The 12,048-nt window shown below is 41.4% G+C and overlaps 2 protein-coding genes across 7 annotated transcripts in view; both read right to left on the bottom strand.

The window, feature by feature from the left end:
• The window catches only part of CLOCK (clock circadian regulator), a 64,591-nt gene extending 62,071 nt beyond the window's left edge, over window positions 1–2,520 (bottom strand). For all 6 annotated transcript variants that reach the window (XM_082051774.1, XM_082051773.1, XM_082051778.1 and 3 more), the window contains exon 1: window positions 2,390–2,520. The gene's annotated coding sequence lies outside the window, so the exon portion shown is untranslated. The remainder of the gene's footprint in view (window positions 1–2,389) is intronic.
• Window positions 2,521–7,078: 4,558 nt separating this feature from the next.
• Window positions 7,079–11,484, bottom strand: PDCL2 (phosducin like 2; the record flags this gene model as incomplete). Its single annotated transcript, XM_082052173.1, has 6 exons — window positions 7,079–7,272; window positions 7,619–7,827; window positions 9,114–9,257; window positions 10,647–10,737; window positions 11,231–11,351; window positions 11,479–11,484. The coding sequence occupies 6 exons, from the start codon at window positions 11,482–11,484 to the stop codon at window positions 7,079–7,081; spliced, it is 765 nt and encodes a 254-aa protein (XP_081908299.1).
• Between the last annotated feature and the right edge of the window lie 564 nt (window positions 11,485–12,048).

Below are 12,048 nucleotides of genomic sequence, written 5' to 3'. Positions count from 1 at the left end.
GGGGCAAAAAAATAGCAAAAGCACAAAGCTCCTGAAAGCAGGAATTGCCTTGGCAAGACCAATCTATCCATGAAGATTCAGGACTCTGATGAAATTCTATACTAACAAGACAATTAACCAACACTACAAATTGCATTTAAAGTAATTACCACTGAAGTTCTTAAATTGCTTAGTACAAAAATTAGCTAGAACAGAGTGTTTATGGGGTCCTTAGAGCATTAGTAAAGAAACTACTCTCTGCTTTTCTCAAGTCCTTTTATTTTACCTATATGTGTTAAGCTTTTCTATGCAAGTACATGAAGCGGAAGAAATAAAAAACAAGACATGGCTGAATGACATCTTAAACTACTAAATATCAACCCGGGAGTTATTATTTTCCTTTTTAGATTGTTTCTTAAGAAGGAGTAACTCTTGCCTTACCAACAAAACTCTCAGACTTTAAAAAGCTAGCACCCATGTTCAACCAATAATCGCTAACCCAACCATGTAACTTCTGCTAATCTGAAAGCAGCATCTGTAACATTTTTGAGAAAGTATCTTAAATAGATATATATGAAAATCAAATTTATAAAAAAAAAATGTGGTTACTTGTCCTGTCAAGTAGAATTCCTCTCTATTTTAACAAATACTGGCTAGTTTCAAACAACGGGCCCGAAACCCACAGATATTCATAGACAAAATCAATTTTAATCCTGTAAGATTGAACAGTGCAAAACAACTGCAACTGCTTACATTGAACTTCACCAGGACTACCACAATTCAGGTGTATTTCTCAAGTATTTCTTTCACTAGGGTATTTACTTAAACAATCCTCTTGCCTTCTGCCACACCTGTCACACAGATAAATGATCTACGCTAAATATAACCACATAAAAAAAAAAAAAGGTAGTTAATTTTAACCTGGATCATTTCCCCAACCCTGTTACAGGACAGGGTTCCGTGAACCGTTGTGTTGGCACAGCTGCGGGGGGCAGCAAAGAGGTGAGAGTTGGGAGCAAACAACAGACAGGCCTGTTTAAATCAACATTGCTACCAAAAGCATTGCTTGTCAAACTGTGTCATCAAAAAAACACCTTACTTTAAGGATTTAGAGGATCAGGATCTACAATCAGGCACTCTGTCTCTACATGCTGCTTCATATCCAGCTAGAACTATATCTGACTTTCCTTGTGCCTCTTGGTAGGTCAACTTTTAACATGCACATAAAAACAACGGCCTTATAAACAACAGGCTTATAAAAATCTCACTACAAATATGCTTGATTAGTTTACAAGCACTCTTCTGCACGAAAAACACATTTCAAACTTATAATCAGGCCTAAATTACTCGAAATTTGAAAGTGAGCCAACGAAAAATCCAAGTCTATTTTAACAGAAGCACAAAAATGAAGTACCACGGATTTCTTAATCCCTCACCTGTCCATACTTCACACACATATGCGTGGAGTATTTGACACACTGATTTTAAGGATGCATGCAAGTCGGGAGACGATTGGGGGCTATTGAAAAGTTCTCATGTTTAAGAGCACAGATACATTATAGAAAATACAATAAAGTTATCAGAGAATAAAAAAATAAGCCCACGAAGTGGGTAACTCAACCTTGTACGTCGCGGCTCTACTCCACCTGCCACAGGGAGCCTTGGCGCCGCAGCAGCGCCCGGCACCCTGCAACCGCCGGGAACCCGGGGCCCGGCAGAGCTGTCCCGCCGCAGGAACCGCCCGGGGGCCACCGCGGCCCAGCCGCCTCCTCACGGCCCAGCCGCCGGGCGGGCACCTACGGCCGCGGTCCCCGCGCAGCCGCCTGCGCGCCTTGTAAACACTTTCCCCGCTCACCGCGTTGCGCGGAGCCGCCGCGGAAAAGCTGCCCCACGCGCAGGGCGGCGGGGACGGGCGAGCCCCTCCGGGAGCCGCCCCACGGAGGGGAGCAGCGGCGGCCGTCCCCCGGGGTGAGGCGCCGCCCGCGGCTCTGCCCGCTGCACCGCCGATGGGCCGGCGGCGGCTCGGTTCGACAGGGCGGCGGGGGATGCCGGGGAGTCCCGCGCCCGCCCTGCCTGCGCGCAGCCCAGGCGGTGGGGGCTGGAGCGGCCGGGCGGGCGCTGGGCCAGGCGGGCAAGGCTCCAAACGTGCCCGGGAGTTGTGACAGGAGCAAAGTGGGTCACCGGGCCTAGCGGGTGCCCCGCGAGCGCCCCCCGCCCCCGGCGGCGGCCGCCCCCGCCCGCGCCCGGCCCAAGGGCAGCCGCTGCCCTCCTCGCGCGCCGCGGCTGCCCTGGCGGCAGGGGACCCGCCGGCGCTGTCAAACTTTACCGGCCCCGCTCCGCGGCGTCCCCCGCCTTCTCCCCGCCGCAACCGGGCCCGGCGGAGCCGCCCGCCCCGCAGCGCCCTCCTTACCCGGCCCCGCACGGCCGCTGCCCGCCCGACCTCTCCCGGCGAAAGCCGCTCCCTGCGCGCAGCCCCGAGCCCGCCGCCGGCACAGAGCCTCCTCCAGCGGCAGCACCAGCAGCCGGGCCCGGGACTCCCCCGTCACCGCGCCTGCGCCGACGAGCCCACCGTCGGCAGCAGCGGCGCCTCGCGCCACCGCGCGTGCGCCGGGGCGCACTGCAACCCGCAGCAACGGGCCCCTCGCACGGCGCCTCCATCGCGCACGCGCAGTAGCGGCGGCGCGCGGGGAGGTGATCCCCGGCTCTCCGCCCGCCTTCGTACGCGTGCGCAGCCGCCCGCCTGGGAGCCGTCCGGGCAGCGTAGGGCTGGGCGCGCGGGGCTGCACAGGCGCAGTGGGCGCCACGCCCCCCCGAGCTGGGCTCACCTCGCCTCACCCCGCTCCGCCGGGGCTGGAAATGGCCGTGACCGCGCTGCCGCGGCTGTCGGCCGCGGTGGGCGGCGCTCCTGCGGGATCTTGTCCTGGAAACTGGGGAAACCCGGCGCGGCGAGACCCGGCAGCATCATGTCTTCGGCCTGGAACGTCAGGGCTCGCTGAGCTGACGGTAGCTGGGCTGCGAGGCGAGGAGCCGGGGAGCGGGGACGGTGTCCGTGCCCGGCCGCGCTCAGCCTCTGACAGCGGCGCCATGGGAGGCTGCGGGTGATACCGCTTTGCGGCACGGCCGGGGCGGCTGCCGCCGCTGCCGTGCAGGATGCTCGGGGGCTTGTTTTGCAGGCGGGCGCAGAGCCCGGAGCCGAGAGCTCGGAAGAGTCTCCGCGAACGGAGGTGAAACAGTGAAACTGGTGCACAGCGCCGTACGGCAGCGCCTGAGCCTCGGCACGGAACCCGGAGGGGAATAAACAGCGTCTCGGTGTTCGCTGGGAACAGACGTGCTACCACAAGTTATTTTGGGATACAGGCGATCCCTCCGGGTGGTAGTCGGTGGATTATTTTTTATGCATATGCTGGTAAAGCTTAACGGAGGGGCAGAGAACAGACTTGATCGTCTCAGTCCTTTTGCCTGTGTGAAATGTTTTTAATACCAGTGTTATAAAACAGTATTACCAAATTTTAAAAATAAGAAATGGCCATAGCTAAATTTAAGATATCGACAGCTAATAAAATCTTAGAACCTTAAAATTACCGTACCAATGTTGCACTGTTTGTACAGTTTGTGGAGTACTAATACTGGCTGTTGATGTCTGGGAGGTTTCTGGACCACCAAGGTGATGAAGGGTTCACAGCAAGTAACTCTCCTACTTTCTGACTGAAAAGCAGCAATTTAAGTCTGTTCTTATTGTTTGCAAGACCTTACAGTTTGGAGGTTTTTTTATGTGGCTGCAAGGTAAAAGAGTAATTGCAAACTTGATAAACTGAAGTGCCCTGTTTGGGGTTGAAGTATTTTTATTAGGCAAACGACACGTTGATGTTGTGTAGGTTAGCTCAGAAAACAGCTGAGGAAAACACAGCTGTAGTGGGAATTTGCGGGACAATCTTTGGTAATAAATATTAGAATTCTTGTGTTTGTGTCTTGGTAAGGCTTGTAAAAACTGTAAGATATGTCTGTATTATTGACTTTGCAGAGAAAGTTGAGAACCAGCCCAGCTAATAAACAGCATCAGGTATCAGAGTTAATCAGATGACTGATAGTGCACAGTTATTATGTACAACTGTATTGGATTCCAGCCATACTACTACTGCAGGACTGGAATATGCTTAGATGTGCAGTGACTATGTTAGAGTATGCAGCAGAACATAGCAGCAAACTGTTTTCTGTAAAATAAAATGTTTCTCGGTGGTAATAGCATGTAAATATTCCCAGTTTTCTTTCTCAGTTGCAAAGATGTTGATTTTTTCAGTTGGTCTCCTAAACAGCAATATATCTAAAAGCATAATTACAAATGTGTATAGAAGCTTAATTGGTGTTTGTGTCTGGAATGAAGTAGGAACTTGGCTGCAAAATTTCATGGATTTTTCTTTCTGGATTACTTTTCAGCTAGATCAGTTTGCCTATTTGACTCATCTTGTGACCAAAGTCTTATGCAAAGGTATTGTACGGACAAGAACCTCTTTAAGAGTAGTGCTGCTAAAGAACTAACCATGTGCTCAGTTTTTCCACTGGAAGAGTTCTGAAAAGCGTTAGTAAAACCACTTATTTTTGTTACTTACTCATTCATAATGCTCTATTTCTAGCTTTCAATTGAGGAAAATGTGATAAACAAAATTAATAATTTCATTACTCATGCAAAGGATAATGTTCCTGTGATGAAATGGAGTAAAGATAATAAGATACAGCAGAAATGGAAAATCCAGGAGAAAATGCAGGAATGTTTTCAACAAAAATGCAGAATTACCAGAACTAGATAGAATATGGCCAAGAAATGAGGAGGGTAAAAAGAGCATCAGGCTATATGTATGGAGTTTGCCACATGATCTTTAGTAACCAGTAGTAATTATTGCGGAAAACAAAGTAGAGATACTGTAATGTCTCTCTTCAGACCTTGCATTTATGGGAGCATAACACTTACCTGCTTCAGTGTTGCAGTAGCAACTTACCCTTTGTGGCTTGCACATCTTATGTTTTGGGACTTGACAAGATTAAAACAGTCAACATAGCTGTGGAAATCACATGCATTTGCATTTTCTGCCAAGGTTATGGCCTAACCAAGGTCATTTTTTTAATGCATCTTTTCTTTTGAAAATATTTTAAAGGCTTCTGAAGGAACAGGACAGACAGATTAAAAATTGTGTGGTAGTTTTATGAAATAATTCTCCACCTAGAAATACTATTTTTCTGGCTCTTATTGTCAATGTGAGTTTGCTCTGATGTGTACTGATAGCTTTGTTTCACTCACAAATGTTATATGACAGCCAACATAATTTTCAGAGATTGCCAAATTATGACCAACAAATCTTTTGTGAGTTATTGAATGATGTGACAATAAAAGGCCTGAAATGCAGAAATTTCTGATGCACTTCCATTAACTATGGCTGCGTTTCCTATGGAACTGTCATCACTGTCTTGTGCATGATACACTTCAGAGTCATAAAACAATCATCTGCTCAGAATGTTTCTTTTTGATCCTCACTGGCATTCCAAAGAGGATCTGTTTGAGGAAGCAGATTTTGAAACTAAATTTCATACCACTCCAGAATACTAAAATCAGTGGACTGAACAAAGATGCTGACTTGAAAGCCTGTCACAATGTACACAAAAGCAAGAGTCACTAATGTTCATGCCGAGGCCCTTTCCCTACAAATGGTGTAACAGATTAAGAACCAGAAACATCTGCTTTTAACCTTGGATTTTGCTGCTGCTTTGTCTCATCTGATGACTGTAATCATGATCACGTGGTCACTTGGAGGAAGCAAGGGGAGCAAAGGCCCTTTCCTGTCATAGCTGCTGACCGTTCCTGTTACTTCCAGTGTGACACCACCAGCACTGATACAGTTGTGTATTGTGTTTGTGTACCTCACAGCAGCCACACAAGCAGGAGGGAGGTTCACTGCTAAGAGGAACCAGGTGGTAGTATTCCTTTTGTAGCAGCCAACACTGATACTCACCTAACATGACTGTGGAACTATCTAAAGTCACTACTAGTGACTTTACATTTACATTTAAAACTACTAGTTAGCTTTCTAGTTTGAAGTGGCAGATAACCCAGTATGTTTGAAATGAAATGCATCTACTAGTTATCTCTTTGAATCTGCAAAAGATAAGTTTTTACAATAGTATCTACCAGTAGGTATCTACTAATACTGCAGCTGTATCCTACTGGGTGGAAAAAAAATGGCTAATGTTAATTGTTTTTCTTAGGTATCTGTGTCCTGAGTGTTAAGTGAGCAGTTTCTGTCTCACTTTCCTTTATGCATCCTGATGCTATAAACCATATCAGCTGTATATAACTGAATCTTCATTAGCACATTGAGATTGCTGCTTTTTTTTTTTTTTTGTGATGAGTCACTGGAAAAATAACAGTAATACAATGCAGTTTGATTCACTACTCATAATAAAAAATGTTGAATCAGGAGCGTGGTCTCTTCATTCACTCATGTAGCATTGCTTACCTACATTTGTATCATAAACTACTTTGTTAAGGATATACTTATTTTTGTTAGGAAGGAACAACTAATCCACTTGTCAGTATTCTCAAATAGTGGGAAGATTATCCTTGACACTGGAGAAAATTCTTGAACACCTGTCGAACGAGTGGAACTATTAGTTAATGCATTCAGGGCCAAATCCCAATTTTATATCACCAGGCACATCATAGACTTTGGGTCACCCTTTTTAAAGGGGGGGACTGAGAAAGTATTTAGCAGAGTTCCACTACAGTCATTTCACTGAGAATTAAATGAGTATTTTGTACCTATGCTGGATAAAAGGAGGAAGAAAGTATGGCTTTGAGCCCACCAGCTAATATCCTCCTTTTCCCATTCCATTTAAGCAGAGTTTGTATGAAACTGAGAATCCAGACTCTATGTCAATGACAACCATCTCTATGTACCTAAAGGCAAGTATGGCTTTCATTTACTACATCCATTTTCTTCCACAAATCAAAACTAAAGAATGTACAAGTGAAACAAAAACACTTTTTTTTTTTTTTCAATTGTTTCAGGTTTACCGAAGGACTAGAAAAGTGTACGTGAGCTATTTTTTGTCAGAACAGATGATATGCATTAACGTTTTCTCGAATAATATGTGGTTTCATCACATCACTGCTTTTTGTATTGGTCTCTTCATGAGCAGAAATATTTTGCACTGCCAGTGTCATTATGTTCATAATGCTCTTTTGGGGGGTTTCTTTTAAGTCAGTTTCTATTGCTCCAACTTCTGCTAGTTTCCATTGGAGCTCTGTAAAAACAAATTACAATTTACTCTGATAATTGCAATAAATTCTCGCTTAAGAGGAAAAGGACTTTTATTACAAAGACTGGACTCCATCTCAACAGCAACAAAAAATAGAATCATCCTTGTGACAACTCAGCTTTATCTCAGTAAAATATCTAACCATGAAACTGCAAAATATCCATGGCTAGTCAACATTCTTACTAGAGGATTAGATAAATTCTTTGCTTTTTGTAGTCTTTTTTTCCTCAAAAAAACCCACCAAACCTTTAGGCAGTGATATGTAGATTTAATGATTACAAACAGCATACTTTTTTTAATAATGTGAATTATTTAAAAATATTTCCCATACCTTCTACTTTAAGGTATATTCCCCCACATTCAGCTATGCCCATGAACCTGCCTTTTATTTCACCAGTTTTATATACAAGTATTGTGGGTAAACATCTGTCATTGTAATTCTGAATGCAGCTGTTTACAATGGCTTCGAGAAACTTGACTTCTGGGAACTTCCTGACTAGCAGGCTGAGATGTCCATTAACCAGTAAACACATTGGGATGCTAGAAAAGAATAAGGAAGTATGATGACGTTTGCAGTATAAATGATTTGTTAAAAAAAGTTAAAAGGCTTTATTTTTTTAATAAATGTACCTTTTCCTATAGTCTGCTTCTACTTTAATTTGCTATAAGAATTGCACCACAAATTTTATTTAGCTTCTTCTAAGATCATTGTGATTTAAAGAGCTGCCCAAGTAAAAATACATAATAGGCACAGTCTATAACATGTCAGTAAAGCTACCAGATGCTTCAAGCATTATGCCTCACTTTTGTTTTCTACTCTAAAAAAAGGGGGGTTTTGTTCCACTCCAGGCAATTAACCTTTTAGAAGTTAAGATCTTAGTTGTAACTGACCAAAGTTCAAGAACCTGATTCAGTCTGTGGACCCTCAACAAGTTCAGCAGCAGCCTCTCCTTCTTTAGGAATTTTGAGTTTCATCACAGGCTCATATTTATGCAATGAAAAAACACTGAATTGGTCCTCCAGTAAACAAAAACAAGGAAATGCAAGAAAAAATGCTATTTTCTTTCTTCAGATCTGTAAATTTAAATTACTGTATTTTGAACAAATTCATTTGTTCCTATTGCTTCTGGAAATAATACTCAGTTCCTGACAACTGAAAAGACTCAAAGAAGGTTCCTCGCAACAGGCTTAAAGAGAAGGAAAAGAGAAAGCCGATCTGAATCTAGAAAATGCATTAGACATTCCATACCAATTCTCAGGGCTTTTGAAAAACATCTGATAGAGTTGCTAACATGCTGAACTAATCGTGGGAGTCCTTTGATGTTTGTGCTGGATCCTGTCACATCTTCTGCTACCATTAGAGAATTTATCAGGGAACGGATAAACTAATGAATTCCCTAGCTTTCCTCAGTTTTCATGACTGAGACTTTTCCTATTGGGCTTTTGATTTGTTTGAGTCAAAGGGAAAATGAAGGTAGAATAATCCTGTTAGAACACTCCTGCTGAGAAGAGTCTGCAAAGGAACTTCCCGTAGCACAGACAGTGGATACCACTTTCTCAGTGAAATTCAGAAATCCGAATGAGGCTCAGTACATGGTGATAAGTATACATAGCAAAAGACATCTTTCATATAATGGAGCAAAACTCACATGATTAATTCTCATGAAGTGAAGTGACAAGGAGGTCCCATGCTGTGATTCCATTGCCTCCAAACAATTGCCATTTCATTAGTCTATTGTATTTCATTTTTCTTGGTATTGCTTTTTAACTACCAGTTCTATTCTCTGTATTGAAGTATTCAACATCTTAAACAAGAAAGTAATTACCTTGTCCGATAAAGATGAATTATAACCCAAACATCCTCTGGAGCATTTGTAACTTCCTTTACATACTGCTCTCCAGAAATTTCTCTTAGCTCTCCGTATTTTTGCATCCTCTGAAGACATTTCCATTCTTGCAAGCATTGCTGACTAATTAAAAAGTAATAATTAAGCATTTGGAACATATTAAATGCACTTTAAAATAATTTGTAGTGCATTTCTCTCTGTTATTCTAACAAATGCTTTGAGTAACACCTTAGCTCAAGGTCTTCTAACATAATTTCAGAGCTGGAAAGGCTTCCATGCTAATATTTATTCAATAAGATAACAGTAAAATACATTTTCTTTGTTTTATATTCCTCAGTATCAGATTTGTGAAACTTGAAGAAAAAACTTGAAGAAAAAACACAAAGGTTTATCATTTGAGACAATGCAAGAAAAAAATCAAGCAAGTACTAATTGTTTTTCCAAAATTAGTTTTTCTGAGATTAGTTTGAGGAAGAACTACCAGTACAGACAATTTCACAAAAAATCATGAAAACTGGTATGTAAAAACAGTAGATGGCAGTCTTCATCTATAAAAATATTTGTAAGGTAGAAAAGGCAAGTGCCTCACTCAGATTTGTTGAACTAAAAGCAGTTATTAATTTTACTAACTGAAAGCCACTATATAACTGGCTTTTTCAAAAAAGATTAAATAATACATGTGCAATGTTATTATACTCTAGCAACAATGTATTATAATTTAGGTTTGCAACTTCCACAGTTATGTGAATTATTATTTTCCTATGAGAATACAACACTAAATACACTGTGTTTGCACTAGAATTATTTTAGTCATTTTAACAATGCAAAAACAGTAGTTACAGGTAGAATCTAGACAGAAGAAATATTTTTATCATATTAGCATTTTTATTCTGTGTAAATTGCATGTCTCATTTTTTGTAGTTACAGTACAAAGCTCTGCAAAACTCAGCAGAGTACTTTGTAAAATACCTAGAAAAGTGTACATGTGAATGTCCAAATAGCTAAAATTATTAAATCTCCATACAAGCTGCGAAATTTTTCTGAACCTCAATTCATGAAACATATTGCCTCTGCGTGGTATTGTGTGTGATTGGTGTACTATTAAACAGCTGAATAAGGTTGTGCCACAGTTATGCCTCAGAACTGTATATGCTATATCACAGAATTACACAATCACAGCATAGCTGAGGTTGGAAGGGACCTCTGGAGGTCATCTGGTCCAACCCCCTGCTCATGCAGGGTCAGCCTTGAGCAGGCTGCCCAGGACCAGGTCCAGACAGCTTCAGAACATCTCCAAGAATGGAAACTCAACCACCTCACTGAGCAACCTGTGCCAGCGCTCGGTCACCCTCACAGTGAAGAAGTGTTTCCTGATGTTCAGAGGGAACCTCCCGTGTTTCAGTCTGTGTCCATCGCCCCTGGTCCTGTCACTGTGCACCAATGAAAACACTCTAGCTCTGCCTGCTTTGTACCTTCCATTCAGATATTTATAGACACTGTGTGTTACTATACCTGTACATTTCAATAGCTTTCCTATCAGCTTCATCAAGGTCATCTTCAGCTTCCTTCAGTTCTTCAAGATTCATCCTTTCATATGGTTTCACTACAAACAACAAACAAAAAATTAGTCACCTTTTGTGCTCCAAAGTGTCTACAAACATTTTAAATGTATGAAAAGTATTACAAAGACATGGAGCTAATGGAAGAAAAAGATGTACTAATTTCAGAAATCAGTCAACTTTAGCATAACTCTGCATAAGAGAAAGAAAAAATCAATTTATTTAACTGTAATTGCATGAGAAAACACAGAAATGCAGGAGTAGATCACTATTCATTTTTCAGAACATGAATCTTGCTTATACTGACTGATTCCTTTATGAAATTATGAAAATTAATTATCCATACATGTTACATGCCATAATGTTTGTCACTAACTGTGTTGTATGTTTAATTCAGAATCCTTTTTAAAATAACTGAATAATTTAAATAAAAATATAATTATTGTACAATGTCTAAGTTACAAGAAGCATTATTGAAAATACCTCCACTTTTCAAATTTTCTTATGCTAATGGCATACATTTTTAATTTTACTTGCCTTCTGCTTCTTTCTGTGAGTGTAAAACCATTTCTGCAGTTTCATCTTTTGGTTTTTCTTTTGGAGGAAGAATTCCAAAATGTCTCAGTACGTCATTCCATTCAGTATCTTGATTTGGATCCTGTTTTAATATTATGAAACAAAACTAAATCAGCAAATCAGCCTTCTGTGTCCTTTTTTGAACCAAAACCAGCCCCTTTTCACTTTTGACATATATTAAGGAAACCATTACTTAGATGCTACAATACCTTCATGGGCCATTCTCTACCAGGAAGTTTTATTTGCCATTTTTCACTTCTGAACAGGAAACAGCAAGAAAATAAGAGAGAAAGAAAACTCAAAAGGTAAGCATAGAGAAATAACCAGTCTCCAAAATATCAGCTAAAAATCGTCTAAAAGATATATGGAAACCTATTTCAGAAACCCCAAACTATTCTGCTTATTTAAACACAGTTACAGAACCAAACCTTTATACAGGCAAGATTTTTTAATCAGTATTTTTATGTTACTACTAAGAATATGGTATTGACATTGTGAATAAACATGTAAAAGCATGCCTAGAATCAGAAGAAAAAGACCTTTTTATTTTAAATGAGTGATTAATATGTTAACATAAGCTACTTCATACATCATGTTTATAACACAGGAGTTCTGTAAGTGTAAAGTCTACATTTGTAGTAATTTTAATTAAATGGTTAAGATAAAGGAACTGCATGCTAGTTACAAGACTGCATCCTACTGAAATTATCACATTAAAATAATCTGTTTATTGTAACTGGACTGCTGTTGAAATGGTAGAATAGCAAACATTAGGAGGC

The sequence above is a fragment of the Streptopelia decaocto genome (genome assembly GCF_964273445.1).
Source record: "Streptopelia decaocto genome assembly, chromosome: 4".
In the NCBI taxonomy this organism is placed as follows: domain Eukaryota; kingdom Metazoa; phylum Chordata; class Aves; order Columbiformes; family Columbidae; genus Streptopelia; species Streptopelia decaocto.
The sequence above is the reverse complement of the archived record's forward strand: the minus strand, read 5'-3'. Positions and strand labels throughout refer to the sequence as shown.